Source organism: Chiroxiphia lanceolata, chromosome 4, assembly GCF_009829145.1.
Source record: "Chiroxiphia lanceolata isolate bChiLan1 chromosome 4, bChiLan1.pri, whole genome shotgun sequence".
NCBI lineage: Eukaryota > Metazoa > Chordata > Aves > Passeriformes > Pipridae > Chiroxiphia > Chiroxiphia lanceolata.
The window spans coordinates 256,962-276,987 of NC_045640.1; the positions used below are offsets into that span (position 1 = coordinate 256,962).

Here is a 20,026-nt window from a genome sequence, read left to right on the forward strand (position 1 = left end):
ATGGAGCAGAACACTGACACCGTCGAGCTCGGGGGAAACACGGGAATGACCCAAATCACTGGGAATTCATCCCCTTTTCAGTGGCTCAGGATCTCCCCATAGTGGAGCAGACGGTCTGTGGATGTGTGCAATGCTTCAAAAAGGGGGGAGAACTGAAAAATCGGGATTTCAGAGTGGTGCCAGGCGGGAAGTTGTGGGGAGCAGTGTCCTGGTGGCAGCACAGCCACGGGCTTGTTCCTCGCCTGGAGCAATATCCCTGTGAACAGGTGTCCCTGGAGCAGGACAGAAGCTCCAGGGTGTGGGACAGGCTCCTCCTGGGCCCGTGGGTTCATCCAGCCTGGGACTGTCCTGCTGGAATCTGTCCCGGTGGTGGTGGCTGCTCCAGAGGCTCGGCATTCCCAGGTGCTCCTCTGGCTGCCCCATCCCCACCACCTGCCCTGTGCCCCCTCAGCTGTCCCCACCTGGCCCCTGGTACCCCGGGGGGTGACCATGGGTGCAGCAGTGCTGCCTCCACCAGGACTCCCCACATTCCTCATTTACTGGGATTTAGGAGCTTGTTCCCTGTCCGTGTGCCGGGAGCGGTGACGGGGCTGTCACTGTGAGTGGCCCCTGCCATGTGTGTCCAGCCCTTCTCCTTTCCCATGTGTTCCCACAGCTCTGCTCCTCCATCCTCTTCCCTCACCATCCGTGCTCAGGACTGGGGTATCCAGAGCCCTGGGGTGTCCAGAGCCCTGGGGTGTCCCCCTGGGAAGGTCAGAGTGGCAGAGGGGATCCATGAGGAGCTGGCACATCCCTGGAGGCCCCAGGAAATTCTGGGCTGTGTCCCTGGCTGCCACGGAGCTGTTGTGCCCTGGTGTCCCCAAGGATGGCTGTCCCCATGTTTTGGGGGCTGTCCCTCCCTGCTCCTCCCTCTGCAGCTGGACAGGGATGCCAGGAGTGACCACGGCTGGGCACTGGGCTCTGTCCTCCCATCCCTCCTGGAGTGGCCATCGGGTCCCCAGCCACGGTCACCTGGCTGGGAAGGTGGGTGGGAATGTGCATCCCACCTGCTTCCAGCCTGGACAGCTCCTCCTCTTTGTTCTGGTGTTGTTTTGAATCTTCACGGGAATTCCAGCCTGGGGTTTATCCCTTGGACAGGAGCTGTCCTCATGCTGGAGCAGCACACAGATCCCATGGATTGATTTCTGATAGCTGGAAACAACAGGTGGAGACCCATTGCCTTGTCCTGAGGGATGAGATGGGAGAGTTCTGTGCTCTCCTGCTTTCCCAAACGTGAAGGACTCAGGAAATGTTTCTGTGAAATTAATGCTGGTTGGCAACTGTCCCATCAGGGACAGGCTGGGAGAGCTGGGAATGTCCACCCTGGAGAGGAGATGGCTCCAGGGAGACCTTAGGGCCCTTTCCAGTACCTAAAGGGGCTCCAGGAGAGCTGGAGAGGGACTGGGGACAAGGGATGGAGGGACAGGACAATTGGGAATGGCTTCCCATGGACAGAGGTATCCACAGGGTTTGGGGTGTCTCACACTCTGATGGATCCTGCCTGGCTGCAGGTGCCCCTGGGAAGCAGAAACGAGGAGGATAAAAGCTTCTGACATTGCTGAGCAGGAACTTTTCGTTTGACTGGGAATTCTGGCTTTTCCTTTGGGCTTTTCTTTGGGCTTCTTATTTTCTTGGAGCTCTGCTCTCACTTTCCATAACATGTGGGACACGATGTTCCAGGTGCAGGTGTTGGCAGGATGCTGCTGCAGCTCTGACAGCTGGGAGGAGCCAGAACCTGGGGAGACATTTGGGTCTGGAGCAGAAATTTTGCCTTTGAGGTTTTGGGTCTGTTTGTTGGGTGATGGATTTGGGGTTTTAACACGAGAGTGTTTCGTGCCTTTGATTTCTCCCGATTGTGTTTGATCTCTCCCAGTTTTGTTTGGTTTCTCCCGGTTGTGTTTGGTTTCTCCCCGTTGTGTTTGGATGGAACATGGAATTCAGGCTTGTGGAAAACTGACATCCCTGGTTTTAGTCCCAGAACTCCCCAGACACGGTGGGTTCACTCAGCATTCCGACCCCGGGCAGTGACGTGCAGGGGGAGAGGATGGTTTGTTGGGGTTCCAGGAACTTCCACAATCCCCTTGGTTCTTCCACAGGCTGAGAATTCCCTGAATCCCCCAAACCCCCCGTGGTGTCCAGCTGTGGCTGAGGTTTGTCCCCACATCCATTGGCTCTGCAGGGCCCTTCCCGGCCGTTCCCCGCCGTGCTGGGTGAAAGAGCCTCTGTTTTCCTGGGATAAAGGACAGATTCTTCCACTGAAACTGGGCCCAGAGAGGCCAAAACTTGACATTTCTGCACAATGACCAGAACCAGTGACACACAGGGTGTGGGAATTGCCACACTGGTCCCGTTTCAGGACCACTGGGAGGTCAGGGTGAATGGGAGGTGGAGCTGAGCGGGGCAGGGAACATCCCCATTCCCTCTGGGATAGGGGCACTGGCATTGAAAGGTGTCAGAGTTTGAGGAGGGGGCTCCAAGAGAGCAGGAGAGGGGCTTTGAACACAGGATGGAGTGACAAGACGAGGGGGAATGGCTTCACACCTGGAAAGGGGAAATTTAGAGGGATACTGGGGAGAAATTCTTCCCTGTGAGGGTGGGAGGCCCTGGCCCAGGTTGGGCAGAGAAGCTGTGGCTGCCCCTGGATCCCTGGAAGTGTCCAAGGCCAGGTTGGAGCAACCTGGGCTAGTGGAAGGTGTCCCTGCCCACGGCAGGGGATGGAACTGGGTGGGATTTAAGGTCCCTTCCAACCCAACCCATTCTGGGATTCTGTGATTTCACTCAGGCTGGTTTCAGAGGTGTTGAGGGTGGATCCCAACAAACTTCCCTATGATTTCCATGATCCTGAGGGTCTCCAGTACCCCCTGGAGTTCCTCACACCCTTCACCTCGTGGCTGCTGTAAGAGGTGGCCCTGGGTAACCACCCCTGGGCCCAGGAGCAACCCGGGACACCACACCTGGAATGGAATGGTGCCACTGGAATGTGAGTGGGGATTAATGGTTAGGATGGAATCAGGGAATCACAGAATGGGTGAGATTGGAAAAGCCTCTGAGACCCCTGAGTCCAGTCACTCCCCCAGCACTGCCAAGGCCACCCCTGACCGTCTCCCCAGGTGCCACATCCACAGGGTGTTAAATCCCCCCAGGGATGGGGACTCCCCCCCGCCCTGGGCAGCTGGGCCAGGGCTGGACAGCCCTTTCCAGGAAGGAATTTTCCCAATATCCAACCTGAGCCTCCCCTGGCACAGCCTGAGGCCGTTTCCTCTGTCCTGGATAACGACAGTCACACCTGGAAAGCTGGATGACCACATTCCCTGGGGGGATACCCCGAGTCCGGGCATGGGGGGTGCCCAGGGACACAGTGGGGGCTGGGCCACCAGATCCCCCAAAATCTCAACAGTCCAAAGGGAAGGGACAGCGACCTGTGTCAGAAACAGGCTGCCTGCTCCTGGGCAGGGAATTCCCAGGCTGGAAGGCCGTGGGCAGTGCTGATACAATGCATAAGGTGGAGCAAGATAAGGCCCTGAACTGTGCTGCTCTCGGCCGCTTCGCTCGCTGTGGGGTTTTTTTTCCCCCTAAGGCTTATAAAGATGCTATAAAAACATTATAAAGGGTCATAAATGGGGTTTGTGAGTCCAGGGTGACCAGTGGTGGTGGTTGTGCCGTGGTTTGTGGCTCCTGTTCCGGAGCTGTAATGGCAGGAATTGCCCTTGGCTGGCTCCCAGCTCAGAGGGGGCGGAGGTGGAGGGGACGGAGCCCTGGGGTCGTGCTGCTGGAGGGTGATGAGGTGTCCCACGATGAGGTGTCCCAGGCCCAAACCCCGTGTCTGTCCCTGTTCTCAGCCCGCTCTCCCCGCTCCACAGGCCTCCAGCACCCCCAGGATGAGCGCGGAGGGCGGGAGCAGGCCCCTCAAGGTGGGCTCCCGCGTGGAGGTCATCGGGAAGGGGCACCGCGGCACCGTGGCCTACGTGGGGGCCACCCTGTTCGCCACCGGCAAGTGGGTCGGGGTCATCCTGGACGAGCCCCGGGGCAAGAACGACGGCACCGTGCAGGGCAGGAAGTACTTCACCTGCGAGGAGAACCACGGCATCTTCGTGCGCCAGTCACAGGTGAGCGCAGCGGCTCCCGGGAGCCGGGGGAGCTGCTTCCTGGGATCCTGAGGGGAACTGCTCCTGGGATCCTGAGGGGAACTGCTCCTGGGATCCTGAGGGGAACTGCTCCTGGGATCCTGAGGGGAGCTGCTTCCCAGGATCCGGGGGGGAATCTGCTTCCTGGGATCCAGGGGGAGCTGCTTCCCAGGATTGGGGGGGACCTGCTTCCAGGGACCCTCAGGGGGAGCTGCTTCCAGGGGTCCGGGGGATCTGCTTCCCGGGATTTGGGGGGAACTGCTCCTGGAATCCAGGGGGAATCTGCTTCCCAGGATCTTGGGGGGAACTGCTCCTGGGATCCTGGGGGAATCTGCTTCCTGGGATCCTGAGGGGAGTTGCTTCCGGGGATCCTGGGGGGAACTGCTCCTGGGATCCTGGGGGAATCTGCTTCTCGGGATCTTGGGGGGAACTGTTTCCTGGGATCCTGGGGGGAGCTGCTTCGCAGGATCTTGTGGGGAACTGCTCCTGGGATCCAGGGGGAATCTACTTCTCGGGATCTTAGGGGGAACTGCTCCTGGGATCCTGGGGGAATCTGCTTCCCGGGATCCTCAGTGGGCTCTGCTTCCCGGGATCTTCAGGGGGAACTGCTTCCTGGGATCCTTGGGGGCATCCACTCCTGGGATCCTCAGGGGGATGCACTTCTCTGGATCCTCACGGGGATCAGCTTCCTGGGACCCTCAGGGGGCTCTGCTTCCTGGGATCCTTGGAGGGATCCGCTTCCTGGGACTCTCAGAGGGGCTCTGCTTCCCAGGATCCTCAGGGGGACCCACTTCCTGGGATCCTGGGGGAGACCTACTTCCCAGGATCCTTGGTGAGATCCGCTTCCTGGGATCCTCAGTGTCCCTTGGTGGGCTCCACTTGCCAGGATCTTTGGTGTCCCTCAGAGGGCTCTGCTTCCCAGGGTCCTTGGTGTCCTTCAGAGGGCTCCACTTCCCACTATCCTTGGTGGGCTCTGCTTCCCAGGATCCTCAGGTGCTCATCAAATAGAGGGAACCAGCCCTTCCCACCTGGGTGGGGAGAGAGAAACCAGCTCCCATTGCTCCCAGGGCTGTGGGGTTCCCGGGACTCCCTGTATCCATGTGGGAGGGAGCAGTGCACTCCAGGCAGGTGGAACCTCCCCTGGGACTGGGGCCAGGCCTCTCCACAAGGATCCTTGAGGTCTTGGTCAGCCCATGGGTTATTGTGGGGTGTTTCCAGGGGAATGGGGTGAAAACAGCCCAGTGAATTCCAAAGGGTTTTATTCCACCTCCCAGGGAAGTTCCCAGTTACCCCCTGGAGCAGGTGGAGTTTGGGGTCGATCTCGGTGTTTACCTGTTAGCAGAGCTGGGGTATTTTAATTAAACTGTGTTTACCTGGAAGTAGATAAAACACCCTGGCTGGGTGCAGCTGCTGACTCTGCTGCTCCTGGGCTGCAGCAGGACCCAGGAGCTCCCTGGGGCAAACACCTTCCAGGGGAATTCCCTGTGTCACCTTCCCAAGGCAGAGGTGGCACTGGAGCCCCCAGATCCGGGTGTCCCCAGCCCCATTTCCCAGCCAGATCCTGTCCTCCTCCCTGGAAAAAGGGGCTGCTCTGTATCCCAGCCCATGGCATCTCCAGCTCTTCCCGCTTTCCTGCTGCCCCTCTGGGCACTGCCAGGACCTTGGCACTGGGTGACACATGGACCCGACTCCCTTGTCCATCACTCGGCCTCACCTGCCAGCTGGGAAAGGCTTCCAGGGCTTTACAGGGAAAATGTTGGGTCTGCAGGACCAGGAGGGTCGGGGGGTGCTGAGCACAAGGCTCAGGAATGGTCTGGATTGATCTGGGAAGCTGCTCCTCAGTTCATCCCATGGATTTCATCCACAGGGATCATGGACAAGGCTTGGAGCAGCCTGGGCAGTGGGAGGTGTCCCTGCCCATGGCAGGGGGTGGCACTGGCCGGGATTTAAGGTCCTCCCCAACCCAACCCTGTCCGGGATTCTGGAGCTCTTTTGCCATGGAGCCAGGCTGGGAGAGTTGGGAATGTCCAACCTGGAGAAGAGAAGGCTCCAGGGAGAGCTGAGAGCCCCTTCCAGTGCTTAAAGGGGCTCCAAGAGCTGGAGAGGGACTGGGGACAAGGGATGGAGGGACAGGACACAGGGAATGGCTTCCCAGTGCCAGAGGGCAGGGATAGATGGGATATTGGGAAGAAGATCCTCCCTGTGAGGGTGGTGAGGGGCTGGAATGAATTTCCCAGAGAAGCTGTGCCTGTCCCACACCTGGAAGTGTCCAAGGCCAGGCTGGACGGGGCTTGGAGCAACCTGGGATAGTGGGAGGTGTCCCTGCCCATGGCAGGGGGTGGCACTGGGTGGGATTTAAGTTCCCTTCCAGCCCAAGCCATTCCAGGATTCCCTGATTGTGCCTGGGCTGGCTGTTCCAAACATGACTGTTCCTTTTTTGGTGTGGGGAACCATCATCCCTGACTTGGGCATCCCCTGGAGCTGCCTTTGGCTCCTGCCTGGCACAGGAGCTCGGGCCTGTCTGGTCAGAGGTGGCACTTCCCGGTGTCACCCGGAGCCAGCCCCGCTCTGCCCCTGCCCTGGGCCTCTCCTGCAGCTCTGGGGTTCCCACCTGGGCTGTGCCTGCTGGGGGACACCCAGACCATTTGGGATTCCCACCCTGGTTTCCTGCAGGCCTCACAATTTCTGTGGCATCATTTTTCCCGGTCTCCCTGTGGCTTTTAATTCAGTTTTAATCATTCCTGGTGCTGGGAATCTTCCCAAAATGGAATCCCTGACTGACAGCTTCCCAGGTGATTTTGGTTTTTAAGCTGAACTCCCCTGTGGGAGGTGGTCATGGATCAGGCAGATTCCTGCAGGGACAATCCGGGAGGTGCTGATCTGAGGCACGAGGGTGGTTCTCCCACAGGGATCTAATCCCTTCCAGCCCACTTTTCCATGTTTATCCGGGAAAAATGTGTCCAAAAATAGTTCACAAAGAGAAATCCCTGAACCTGCAATGGATATTCAGGGCTGTCAAATCCAGACCTTTGACTTTCCTCATTACCTGTGTGAATATTCCTTATTCCCAGTGGGAATAAAAGCCTGTGGCTGTTCTCAGGGAGCCTATGGAAGGAGGATGGTTGATGGCAAAGCTGGAATGATGAAATGAAAAATTTGTGCCAAAAACATGGGATCTGCTCTGCTGAACCCACTGCCAGAGGGACCCGTTCCCTGGACTCCCTGTTTGGGAATTTTTGGCAATAGTGGTTGTTGTCCTTTTTCCAGATCCAGGTGTTTGAGGATGGAGCCGACACAACGTCCCCAGAAACCCCGGAATCTGCTGCCATGAAGGTCCCCAAGAGAGGTACAGCCTGGGTGGGAAATCCTTCCCAAAGGGGTGGGAAATCTTTCCTGGAGAGGTGGGAATTTTGTACTGGAGGGAATGGGAAATTATTCCCCAAGGGGATGGGAATCCTTCCTGGAGAGATGGGAAATCCCTCCTGGAGAGGTGGGAGATCCTTCCTGGAGGGAGTGTGAAATCCTTCCTGAAAGGGTGGGAATCCTTCCCAGATGGAATGGGAAGTCCTTCCTGGAGAGAGGGAGCTCTCTCTGGTGGGAATCCTTCCTGGAGGGTTGGAAACTCTTCCCAGAGGGATGAGCACATAGAATGCAGCCCTGACCCACTCTGAGGCTCTGGAATTGCAGTGTCTGTGTGTCCAGCCCCATTCCCACCCTTGGGCAGCCATCCCTCCACTGATCATTCCTTCCCCATTCCCAGCCCTGGGCAGTGATCCCTCCACTGATCATTCCTTCCCCATTCCCAGCCCTGGGCAGTGATCCCTCCACTGATCATTCCTTCCCCATTCCCAGCCCTGGGCAGTGATCCCTCCCTCCACTGATCATTCCTTCCCCATTCCCAGCCCTGGGCAGTGATCCCTCCATTGATCATTCCTTCCCCATTCCCAGCCCTGGGCAGTGATCCCTCCACTGATCATTCCTTCCCCATTCCCAGCCCTGATAGTGATCCCTCCATTGATCATTCCTTCCCCATTCCCACCCTTGGGCATTGATCCCTCCATTGATCATTCCTTCCCCATTCCCACCCTGGGCAGTGATCCCTCCCTCCATTGATCATTCCTTCCCCATTCCCAGCCCTGGGCAGTGATCCCTCCCTCCATTGATCATTCCTTCCCCATTCCCAGCCCTGGCAGTGATCCCTCCATTGATCATTCCTTCCCCATTCCCACCCTTGGGCAGTGATCCCTCCCTCCATTGATCATTCCTTCCCCATTCCCACCCTTGGGCATTGATCCTTCCACTGATCATTCCTTCCCCATTCCCACCCTTGGGCATTGATCCTTCCACTGATCATTCCTTCCCCATTCCCACCTCGGCTGTGCTGTTCCTGGCTGAGGGCCCAGGCAGCCCCACCTCCCCAGGCTGGGCTTTGTTGGGAATGTTCCCCAGCTCTGTGGGATCCCGGGAGCTGTGGAAGGGGCTCTGCCAACTTCCTGGCCTGGCTGCTCCGTCGGTGCCGCTGCCAAGGGGAGCGTTTGTGGGACACGGGATAAGGGATCGGGATGGGGGGAGGGCTGGGGGTGGTTTTTCCCCTCTCACAGATGGTGGAAACTGAAATTCCTGTTTAGATTCCATAAGAAAATACTTCCCTTTTACTTGGGAAAGTGAAATGGATCTTTCATTCCTCTCTGCTTTGGATCCTGCAGTCAGCACAGAATCATGGAATTGTTGAAGCTGGAAAAGCCCGTTGAGTCCAACCGTTCCCAGCTCTGCCAAGGCCTCCCCTGGCCATGTCCCCGAGTGCCACATCCACAGGGTGTTAAATCCCCCCGGGGATGGGGACTCCCCCCCGCCCTGGGCAGCTGTGCCAGGGCTGCACAGCCCTTTCCAAGAGGAATTTTCCCATTCCCTCTCCTCCTGTCCCTTGTTCCCTGGGAGCAGAGCCCGACCCCCCCCTGCTTCCCCCTCCTGTCAGGGGGTTGCAGAGCCAGAAGGTCCCCCCTGAGCCTCCTTTTCTCCAGGCTGAGCCCCCCCAGCTCCCTCAGCCCCTCCTGCTGCTCCAGCCCCTTCCCAGCTCCCTTCCCTTTCCCTTCCCTGCACACGGCTGGATGTGATGACAGGAGGGGCTGTGCTGGGCCAGGACAGACGGACACCGGCCGGGTCTGGAGCAGGGGGAGCTGCAGGTCGGGAGTGGGATGATGCAGTCAGGGATGCAGGGCTGGGATGTGGCTGCCTGCCAAGGTTTCCATGGAAACAGCAGCTGCTGCAGTGGGACTGCAGTGGGGGATGCAGGGACAGCTCTGCCATGGATCCAGCTCCAGCCATGGATCCAGCTCCATGCCATGGATCCAGCTCCAGCCCCTCCCACCTGGCACAGGAGGGGGCACACGGGGGGAGCTGGGGGTGCCCCCAGACACCTGGGAAAAGGGGGGAATCCAGCCAGGCCTGTCCTGGGGACCTGCAGGGAGGGACAGGACACGGGAGAATGGCTTCCCACTGGAAAAGGGGAAGTTTGTGTGGGATTTTGAGAAGAAATCCTTCCCTGTGAGGGTGGGAAGGCCCTGGCACAGGTTGCCCAGAGAAGCTGTGACTGCCCCTGGATTCCTGGAAGTGTCCAAGGCCAGGCTGGACAGGGCTGGGAGCAATGTGGGATAGTGGACAGTGTCCCTGCCCGTGGCAGGGCATTGGAATCAATGGAATTTACAACACCTTCCAACCCAAAGCATTCCACGATTCCATGATTCTGTGTCCCCAAGTGCCACATCCACACGGGTTCAAACCCCCCAGGGAAGGGGCCTCCACTGCTCCCAGGACAGCCCATGCCAGTGTCTGTTCCGAGGAGTGTCCAAGTGTTTGCCTTCCTCAGGCAGCAGCTCCAGTAAGGAATTCCCTGTTCCCCCAAACCCACTCCCCGTTGTGCCCCCGTTTCCTGGCGGATCCTGGCTCTGCTTCACTCCCACTTCCCAAAGGCTCCTTCCCAGCCCACTTCCCAGCCTTGGACACCCTCTGGCTGCAGGGACACGGGGCTGGGGTCAGGGCTGTCCCTGGGGCTCACAGGGCTGGGGTCAGGGCTGTCCCTGGGGCTCACAGGGCTGTCCCTGGGGCTCACAGGGCTGGAGCTCACAGGGCTGTCCCTGGGGCTCACAGGGCTGTCCATGGGGCTGTCCCTGGGGCTCACAGGGCTGGGGTCAGGGCTGTCCATGGGGCTCACAGGGCTGGGGCTCACAGGGCTGTCCCTGGGGCTCACGGGGCTGTCCCTGGGGCTCACAGGGCTGGGGTCAGGGCTGTCCCTGGGGCTCACAGGGCTGGGACCAGGGCTGTTCCTGGGGCTCACAGGGCTGTCCCTGGGGCTCACAGGGCTGTCCCTGGGGCTCACAGGGCTGTCCCTGGGGCTCACAGGGCTGGGGCCAGGGCTGTCCCTGGGGCTCACAGGGCTGGGGCTCACAGGGCTGCCCATGGGGCTCACAGGGCTGTCCCTGGGGCTCACAGGGCTGGGGTCAGGGCTGTCCCTGGGGCTCACAGCTCTGCCTGTACTCTCTCCACAGATTCCGTGGATGCTGCCAAGACCAGCAAACTGGTGAGTGACCCCGATGCTTCAGCACCTCTGAAGGCTTTCATCCCTTTGGGAAGAGCACACGGACACACACGTTCAGCTCAGTGCTCTGGGATAAAGTGCCCGTGGAAAAGTGAATTTATTCTGAGCCCATGGGAAACAAGGTGTAAAAATGTCGTTCTCGGCCACTGGCTGGGAATTGGTTGGTTCCTGAGGGATCACCCAGTGCTGGTCCTGGTGTTCCATGTTTTGGTCTGAGTCCAGCTGATAATGCAGCATTCCCTGGCTGCTTCCTTCAAACCCTGATCCTCATGAAATCATGGAATGATATGGGTTGAAAGGGACCTTAAATCCCATCCAGTCCCACCTGACACCTTCCACTATCCCAGGTTGCTCCAAACCCTGTCCAACCTGGTGTTGGACAGTTCCAGGGATGGGGCAGCTCCAAGGACTCTCTCATCCCACAGGAAGAGTGCATTCCTTGGAATAAGTGGCATTGGCTCTCTCTGGCTTCTGCACCTCCGAGTGTCTTTATCCAGGAGCTCCAGTGGCTCCTGGGACATGGATAGAGACATGTCATATCCATTTGGGATGGGCATTTCCTAAGGAACAGGAAACTGGAGCAGGTTCCTGTCTCCAGGTACTGCTGAAATCCACCCAAACAGCTGTGCAGGTGTGGGATGGTGAGGAATCATGGAATACTGAGGTTGGAAAAGCCCCCTGAGACCGTGGAGTCCAGCTGGTCCCCAGCACTGCCCAGGTCACCACTCCTGGGGAGCAGTGATGACACTGGGTGATCCTGGGGACACAGAGGATGGATTTGTGTGTTTGGGGTAGAAACTGGATTTTCCTCAGGGATAAACTGGTCCAGCTGGGGTGTGGGAGCTGTGGGAAAGGAAATGGCTCCCCTGGGGACAAGGGGCTGCTCCCGTGTGTGGCACCTGCAGGGCTGGGTCGGGGCACATCGAGGCCCAGCCTCCTGCACTGCCATTCCAGACAATTCCCAGGAGTGGGAATTCTCCTCCCCATCCTGCTGTGGAGCTGGGTGCTGGGTCAGAGTCAGCATCTGGGCACAGCTGGGATGGGGATGGAGCAGCATTGTGGGGTGCTCCAGGGGGCTCAGACCCCGGGGGATGTGAGCTGCAGCCAGAGGGGAGGGTAGAGGAGAATTCCCTTCCCTGTACTAAAGGGATTTGGGAAGGTTTTTTGGTTTTTCCTGCTGTGTGCTGGCAGGCCCCTGGCACTGCTGGGGCCTCTGCCCCGTGTGTTCCCTGCCTGACCCACAGCATCGAGGCTCCTGCTTTAATTATACCCTGGAGTTAATTAAAAGGCAAAGAGTGTTTAGTAAGTGAAATCAGGATGCTGAAATGGGGATTGTTCTTGGAATGTTTTATGCTGCTGGTGTGGAGAAGGGATCAGGACAGGAGGTGCTGCTTGATGCAGTGCTGTGCTCCAGGGCATTCCCACTGGTTTGGTGTGGAACCATGGAATAGTTTGGGAGGGACCTTAAATCCCATCCAGTTCCATGGGCAGGGACACCTTCCACTGTCCCAGGCTGCTCCAAGTTCATCCAACCTGGCCTTGGACACTTCCAGGGATCCAGGGGCAGCCACAGCTTCTCTGGGCAACCTGTGCCAGGGCCTCCCCACCCTCACAAGGACGATCTGCTTCCCAATAGCCAATTTGTCCCTGCCCTCTGGCACTGGGAAGCCATTCCCCCTTGTCCTGGCACCCTTGGCACCCTCTCCCTCCTGCACCCTGGGAGATCCTGGCACCCCAATTCCTTCTTTGGTTTACTTGTCTGTGCCCCATGAGATGATCTGTTTCCCCTTGGATGTGTCCTGGTTCCCCAGGTTCCCCGTGCTGGGGGTGGATCTGTGTCCCTGGGGTGAGGGGGTGATCCTGAGGCTGCCGAGGAGCCCCGTCGTGGTTTCCACCTTGTTTCACTTTCCCCGGATACATTCCCGCTCCTGCCCGTCCTGCAGGCCGGGTGTTCTGGGGACATTCCCCAGTCCCTGCAGGGCCTGTCTAACGTTCCTTCTGTTCCCTCCTCACGCAGCGCGGAGCGAAGCCCAAGAAGGTGCTGTGTGACCCGGGTGACCCTGTGTGTGCGGGGGGCATGTGGGGCCATCGCCATCCTCACCTGCCATCCCGCCCATCCCAGCCCTGCATGGCTGCTCCCTGCATGTGCTCCCACATCCACATGGCATCATGGAATGGTCGGGTGGGAAAGGCCTCGGAGACCCCCGAGCTCCCCCGGCGCTGCCGAGGCCACCGCTGACCCCCAGTGTCCCCCAGTGCCACATCTGCAGGGCTGCTAAACCCCCCGGGGTGGGGACTCCCCCCTGCCCTGGGCAGCCTCTTCCGATGCTTTACAACCCTTTCCAGGAAGGAATTTTCTCGGTATCCAACCTGAACCTCCCCTGGCACAAGCTGATGCTGTTCCCTCATAGATGTTTTTATAAAACCCTCTGGTGACTCGGGGACAAGTGGCACCTTCTCAGGGCTGTCCCGTCCTGTCCCTGGGCTCTGGCCCGTCCTGGGGACACCCAAAATCAGCTGGTTTGGGACAATTAGTGAAGCCAAAAATATTTCGTACCAGGATGAGCCAAAACTCCAAAGGTCTTGGCAAAGAATCCCGGAATGGTTTGGGTTGGGAGGGATGTTAAAGCCCATCTCTTTTCGTGCCCTGCTGTGGGCAGGGACACCAAATCACCATTCCCTGCAGGGCCTTTGGGGAATATTTTTTCCCCGTGGGAATCTTGCCAAAGTGAGCACTGCAGACATGGAAAGGACCCGGCATTAGCACTGGGAGGGAGGGAGGAAGGGAGGGAGATGGTACCTGGAGCCCTCGGCGTCCCTTCGGCCCAGCTTTCCTTTCCAGCCGCTTCCGTGTCGATTTTTGGGGGAAGGAATGGTGCAAACAGCTCTGTCTGTCCATGGGAAATCCAGAGGCGAGGAGCAGTGTGGAAGCCCTCGGTGAAGGTGCAGAGAGCTGTGGAGGGGGCCAGGAGCACCTGCCCCCAGGTGTCCCCTCCTCGTGTCCTCCCAGGTCCAGGTCTCTGCATGTCCCGAGGCTCCAGGGGCATGTGGGTCCCCTCATGCCAGTTCTGCCAGCTCCAAGGGGTGCCTGGCTGTCGGGGCTCTCCATGGGATGAAATTCCCATTTGGAACACTGGGTTCTTCCCCTCCTGTCCTGTCCTGGTGGGTTTGACAGCTGCTGTGTGTCCCTGCTGCGTCCCCACCGTCTGCTCAGAGCTGGGGCTGGGGGAGGGATTAGGATCATGGGGGTGTGACTGTCACTGGCCTGGGGATCATGGATCTGTCACTGCCCTGGGGATCTGTGACTGTCACTGTCCTGGGGATCATGGATCTGTCACTGTCCTGGGGATCTGTGACTGTCACTGTCCTGGGGATCATGGATCTGTCACTGCCCTGGGGATCATGGATCTGTCACTGTCCTGGGGATCTGTGACTGTCACTGGCCTGGGGATCATGGATCTGTCACTGTCCTGGGGATCTGTGATTGTCACTGTCCTGGGGATCATGGATCTGTCACTGCCCTGGGGATCATGGATCTGTCACTGTCCTGGGGATCTGTGACTGTCACTGGCCTGGGGATCATGGATCTGTCACTGGCCTGAGAATCTGTGACTGTCACTGCCCTGGGGATCTGTGATTGTCACTGTCCTGGGGATCATGGATCTGTCACTGCCCTGGGGATCTGTGATTGTCACTGTCCTGGGGATCATGGATCTGTCACTGCCCTGGGGATCATGGATCTGTCACTGTCCTGGGGATCTGTGACTGTCACTGTCCTGAGGATCTGTGATTGTCACTGCCCTGAGGATCTGTGACTATCATGCCCTGGGGATCTGGGGTTGTGACTGTCACTGTCCTGACCCCAGTCCTGGCAGCTCACACAGGGCCGTCCCCCAGCCCAGTGCCAGGCTCTGCTGCCCCCTCAGAACTGAACATTTTTGGCCGTCAATGACCCCATGACCCGCCCCCCTCCAGCAGCCCCTCCCCAGCAGGGCGGTTCCAGCCGGGGGCAGCGGATAACGAGTGTAATTAGCGGGTAAATCCTCGTTCCGGGGATTATCAAATATAGACTCTAATCGTCCCCGGAGCTGCAGCCGTGGGGTGCCAGATGGGCCTCGCTGCCCCGCCGTGCTCCCTCCCTGCTCTCCGTGGGTTCGGGAGTGCTGGGGGCAGGTGGGGCTGGGGCAGAGGGGCCTCTGGACACTGAGGTCATGATGGCCTTTGGGCTGTGCTGTTCCCAGGGCTTGGAGCAGGGGGGCAGCTCCAGGGGCACATCGGGGGCTGCAGGACTCTGGGGGTCCTGTCCCTTGGCTGTGACACCGTGTTGGGATGTCCTTGTTCTTGGAGCAGTGTCTCCAGGCAGGAGCTCGTGGCCCAGGCTGTCCCTGGGAGGTGCTGGCCTCTGTCCTGGGCCAGTCTGGTTGGGAAGGACCCCAAAGGGATCCCAAAGGGACCCCAGAGGGACCCCAAAGTCTGTTTAAAGAGCAGGAAGAGGGTGTTTCCTGGCTAATTTTTGGGATGAAATGGGTTGTGAATGCTTCATCCCTGTGTGACCTGAGATGTGAGAGTGACAGGCTGATCCCTTCTCCTGCTGCAGGGCTGGGTGGCACTGGGTCACAGATGCCACCTCTCAGGGATGTGGAGGTGGCAGGGCCGTGGTGGGTCCTGTGTGTGCCAGAGCAGGGCTGGGAATGGGGAGACTCCCAGGAATGCAGGGAAAGGCTGGTCCATGGCTCCTGCCTCGCTCAGGGCGTGTCAGGGTGGGCTCCCGGGCTCTGACACACTCTGGAATCATGGAATATTTAGGTTGGAAAAGCCCCCTGAGCCCACCAAGTCCAACTGTTCCCCACTGACCGTGTCCCCAAGTGCCACATCCACACGTGGCACGTGCCCAGCACTGTCACCCTGGGGGTGGCTCCAGTCCTGTCCCCTCAGGTCACTGTCCCCTGCAGCCAGTTTGATCCCTGGGGTGTCCCCTCTGATGGGTCAGGTTTGTCCTGCCCCAGTGACATCCCTGTTCCTGTCGTCCTCCCACCGGCATTCCGTGTGCCAGGGCTGGATTCCCAGCAGTGTGTGCTGGGGCTGGATCTCCCTCTCTGCTGGGCACCTGATCCCGCTCTGATCCCGCTCTGATCCCGCTCTGATCCCGCTCTGACCCCGTCCTGGGGTGACCAGCCGGTGGCCAGGTCAGTGGCCAGGTCGGTGGCCAGGTCATTATCCCGGTGTTATCCAGGTCTCCATGTGGGAGCAGATGGCCCGTTCCAGCCCGGAGCAGGTCCCAGATGGTCTGTTTAATGCAGATGGGCCACCCCAAGCCCTGTTAATCCTTTAAAGGAAGGACTAATCCGATGAGCTCCCAAACCCGCCCCATCCCAGCTGCCCAAACCGCTCGGATGGCGCGGCAGGGCCTGGATGAACCCGGGAACTGCTGTTCCTTGGGCTGGGTGACATCCCCATGGCAGCCCTCTGTGTCCCCAGGGGAGCTTGGGGTGAGATCCCAGGGGATTATTTTGGTGTTAATTGAGGGAAGGGGCCGTGACCCTTTGGAGTGGGGAGCTGAGCAGCACCTGGCACCACGAGCTGGGGGCTCCACGGGAAAGAGCTGGAGTTAACCCTGTCAGCTCCTCTCCAAACCCTCGGAGCCAGGAATCCTCTCAGCTGCGATGATGCCAAAAGCTCCTTCTCCCCTCTCGTGGATTTAGGATCAATAACCTCCCTTACGTGTCCCTGAGGGGTTTCAGGGGCAGCCCAAAGCATCCTACACTGTTCTCCTGTTGGTAAATTGCATTTCCTCACTGCTGCAGCATTTACTGGATCCTGGATGTGGAAAGAGCTTATATAGTCTGGATTTAGGGAGTGGAGCTGTGTGTGAGGAGAGGAGCTGGTTCATTAGAGCAGCTCTAATATCCTTAATTATCTTAAGGTTAAATCTGGGTGAGCCTGCACGTGGCTCCTCAGGGCTGGACACGGCCCTTGGATCACTCAGGGTTACGGCCACGGATCCAGGGTGCTTTTGTCTGGAAAAGCCCAGTAAGTGGTTCAGTAAGTGGTTCCTTCTCCCTGTGGTTTGGGAACACCTTCCACTAGCCCAGGTTGCTCCAAGCCCCATCCAACCTGGCCTTGGACACTTCCAGGGATCCAGGGGCAGCCACAGCTTCTCTGGCCAACCTGGGCCAGGGCCTCCCCACCCTCACAGCCAGAAATTCTTTCCCAATATCCCTTCTCTCCCTGCCCTCTGTCAGTGGGAAGCCATTCCCTGTGTCCTGTCCCTCCCTCCCTTGTCCCCAGTCCCTCTCCAGCTCTCCTGGAGCCCCTTCAGGCCCTGCCAGGGGCTCTCAGCTCTCCCTGGAGCCTTCTCTTCTCCAGGGGAACCCCCCCAGCTCTCCCAGCCTGGCTCCAGAGCAGAGGGGCTCCAGAATCCTGGAATGGGTTGGGTTGGGAGATACTGTAAATCCCACTGATTCCAACTCTCTTCCGTGGCCAGGGACACCTTCCACTTAGCAGGTTGCTCCATGCCCTGTCCAGCCTGGCCTTGGACTCTTCCAGGCATTTGTGCCAGCTCCCAGAGCTGCTCGATTCCCTGATCCAGAGGTTATTCAGGAATCAGACCCCACCACAGATCAGTTGGGCACCGGGTGTCCCCATGTCATGGCAAACTGTGGGGCTGCCTCCAGGGAATGCCAGCCTGCTGGAGACAGGGGCCTTTAAAGGCTTTTTCCAGGACATGGGAAGGATTGTGCTGGGGGTCTGGGATTGCTGGAGGTGAAATTCCCTCTGTGTGTGGAGGGTCAGGTGTGCAGGTGCTGCTGGAGGGGGACGGTGGTGCTGCAGGTGCCAGGCAGGAATTTGGGGTCTGGGCCTGGCAGGGCAGCGAGGCTTGGGGACACTGTGTGTGGTTCCATTGGAGTCCTGCTCCAGGGACAAGGATGCCAGGCAGGAATTTGGGATCTGGGCCTGGAAGAGCAGTGAGGCTTGGGGACATGGCAGTGAGGCTTGGGGACACGGCGTCTGGCTGATGTGCTGGGTGCCCAGCACTCTCCATGGTGACTCCTTGGGGCAGGGGATCTTTAGGGCTGGGATCTTTAGGGCAGAGATCCTCAGGGCAGGAGATCTTTAGGGCAGGGATCTTTAGGGCAGAGGTCCTCAGGGCAGGGGATCTTTAGGGCAGGGATCTTTAGGGCAGGGATCCTCAGGGCAGGGGATCTTTAGGGCAGGGATCTTTAGGGCAGAGATCCTCAGGGCAGGGGATCTTTAGGGCAGAGATCCTCAGGGCAGGGGATCTTTAGGGCTGGGATCTTTAGGGCTGGGATCTTTATGGCAGGGATCCTCAGGGCAGGGGTCCTCAGGGCAGGGGATCTTTAGGGCAGAGATCCTCAGGGCAGGGGATCTTTAGGGCTGGGATCTTTAGGGAAGGAGATCTTTATGGCTGGGATCTTTAGGGCTGGGATCCTCAGGGCAGAGATCCTCAGGGCAGGGTGTCTCCGAGGCCGTGGTGGTCTCTGCACACCCTCAGCCGTGCAGGGGTGCCCTGAGCTCCTGGGATTCCCCCCGTGTTGGCGGGAGGCGCTGGGTGGGAGCGCGGCAGGATGGACGCGGCCCTGCAGCTGTCCGTGCGTCCATCTGTCCGTCCATCGGGCTCAGTTCCGCCCGTGTGTCCATCTGTCTGTGCCCGGGGGCTGTGCCCGGCGGTCCCGGCGGGGGCGGGTCGGCCGCGGGCGCACCCACGGAGCCGTCTGGCCGTGCCGGGGGTGCTGAGCCGCTGCGGACCCCCCTCCCGGGAGCGGCATCGCCGTGCCCATCCTCACTCGCCATCCCGCTCATCCCATCGCCATCCGCGCCCCGCGGCTCGAGCGGCGCCGCCGGCGCGGCCCCTCCGCGGTGATGTCATGAGCCACCGGGGCGGTGGTTGGAGCCACCGCCGAGCGGGGACGAGCGGCCGCGGCCGGGGGGGCTGCGCTGGACCCCCTGAGCCCCCGCTGAGCCCCCGCTGAGCCCCCGCTGGGCCCCGCCGACCCCCCCGACCCCCTCCCGAGCCCCCGCAGGACCCGGCGGCGGCCGCGGCCATTTGCCGTGTCCGGCCGCGCTGACCCGCTGCTCCGTCTGCTCCCGCTCCTCCGCCGCGATGAGACAGGCCCCGGCCACCCGCAAGGTACGGTCCGTGCCCGCAGCCCCCGGCCCCCCGGCCCCGCATCCTCCGGCCCCGCATCCCCCGGCCCCGCATCCTCCGGCCCCGCATCCTCCGGCACCGCATCCCCGGCATCGCATCCCCGGCATCGCATCCCCGCTTCCCGACCCGCCTCCTCCCCTTTTTCCCCGTTTTCCCCGCGTTGATGCTGCCGGGCTGTAATTGGGAGCGTGACGGGCTCGGGGGGGCGGTGGGGGAGCAGCAGCAGCAGCAGCGGGTCATGGCTGGCTTTGCCTCCCGAGCTCCCGGGTCCCCTCTCCGTGTCTCCGGCCGTGCCCGCGGCGGATGCAGCGGCTCTGCGGCTCCGCCGTTCCCGGCCCCGTCCCTGCCTCCGGTGCCATCCCTGTCCCTGCCTCCGGTGCCATCCCTGTCCCTGCTGCCGATGCCATCCCCACTGCCTTGGGGGTGCCGATGCCATCCCTGCTTCCAGGTGCCCACCCCGGGGAATCTGCATGTCCACACTCCCATTTTTCCTGCCGCCGGGATCAGCCCCCGGCATTCCCAGAGGCTGGCAGTGCCCGGGTCCCTGCCAGGCTGCCGTTCCCGCAGGTGACAGCGCGGGCACGGCCTCTATGTTTATTTTTAGCGTAACCAGGATGACACTGCTCAGCTTAAAGAGAAATCCTGGGAATTTCTGGCTGATGCCGGGGAACAGACCCGAGCTGGGCTGGCTGTGCCTGTGCCTGGCAGTAAATGCTCCTGGTTTACACCTGCACGTCCCGAGCTCAGACACCGACACACCTGGTCACATGTCCCTGCTAATCTGCTTCCAAATGGAAAGTTTTAGGGATGCTGTTTCCCTCCTCCCCAGCGGGAGCAGGGGCTGCCGGTGCTCAGCACCACACCTGGATTTCATCCTGCTTTTCCCGTTGTTCCTCCCCCTGCACACGGGATCACACCTGTGGGACTGGGTGTGGGCTGGGTGGTTGTTTAAAATGCAGAATTCCCAGGAATAGCCCAGGTAGCCACACCTTGAGTGGCTCGTCCTGCTGCGGGTTGTGTCTGGAGAGGGCTGGTCCAAAATTCCCGAGAGGTGAGTGGGATGGCATCCTGCCTGCTCGGGTGGGCAGCATGGGCCTGCAG

The 20,026-nt window shown here is 59.9% G+C and overlaps 1 protein-coding gene across 8 annotated transcripts in view; it reads left to right on the forward strand.

Moving 5' to 3' along the window:
- The window catches only part of DCTN1 (dynactin subunit 1), a 56,927-nt gene that overhangs the window by 13,206 nt on the left and 23,695 nt on the right, over nt 1–20,026 (forward strand). For 4 of the 8 annotated variants that reach the window (XM_032686210.1, XM_032686212.1, XM_032686206.1 and 1 more), the window contains exons 2-5: nt 3,900–4,145; nt 7,431–7,509; nt 10,709–10,740; nt 12,776–12,796. In XM_032686210.1, the coding sequence (XP_032542101.1) occupies nt 3,918–4,145; nt 7,431–7,509; nt 10,709–10,740; nt 12,776–12,796 (360 nt within the window). In that variant the 5' untranslated portion in view covers nt 3,900–3,917. Of the gene's footprint in view, nt 1–3,899; nt 4,146–7,430; nt 7,510–10,708; nt 10,741–12,775; nt 12,797–18,624; nt 18,908–20,026 lie in introns of those variants that run through there. The other 4 variants (XM_032686213.1, XM_032686208.1, XM_032686209.1 and 1 more) reach the window with 2 other exon arrangements.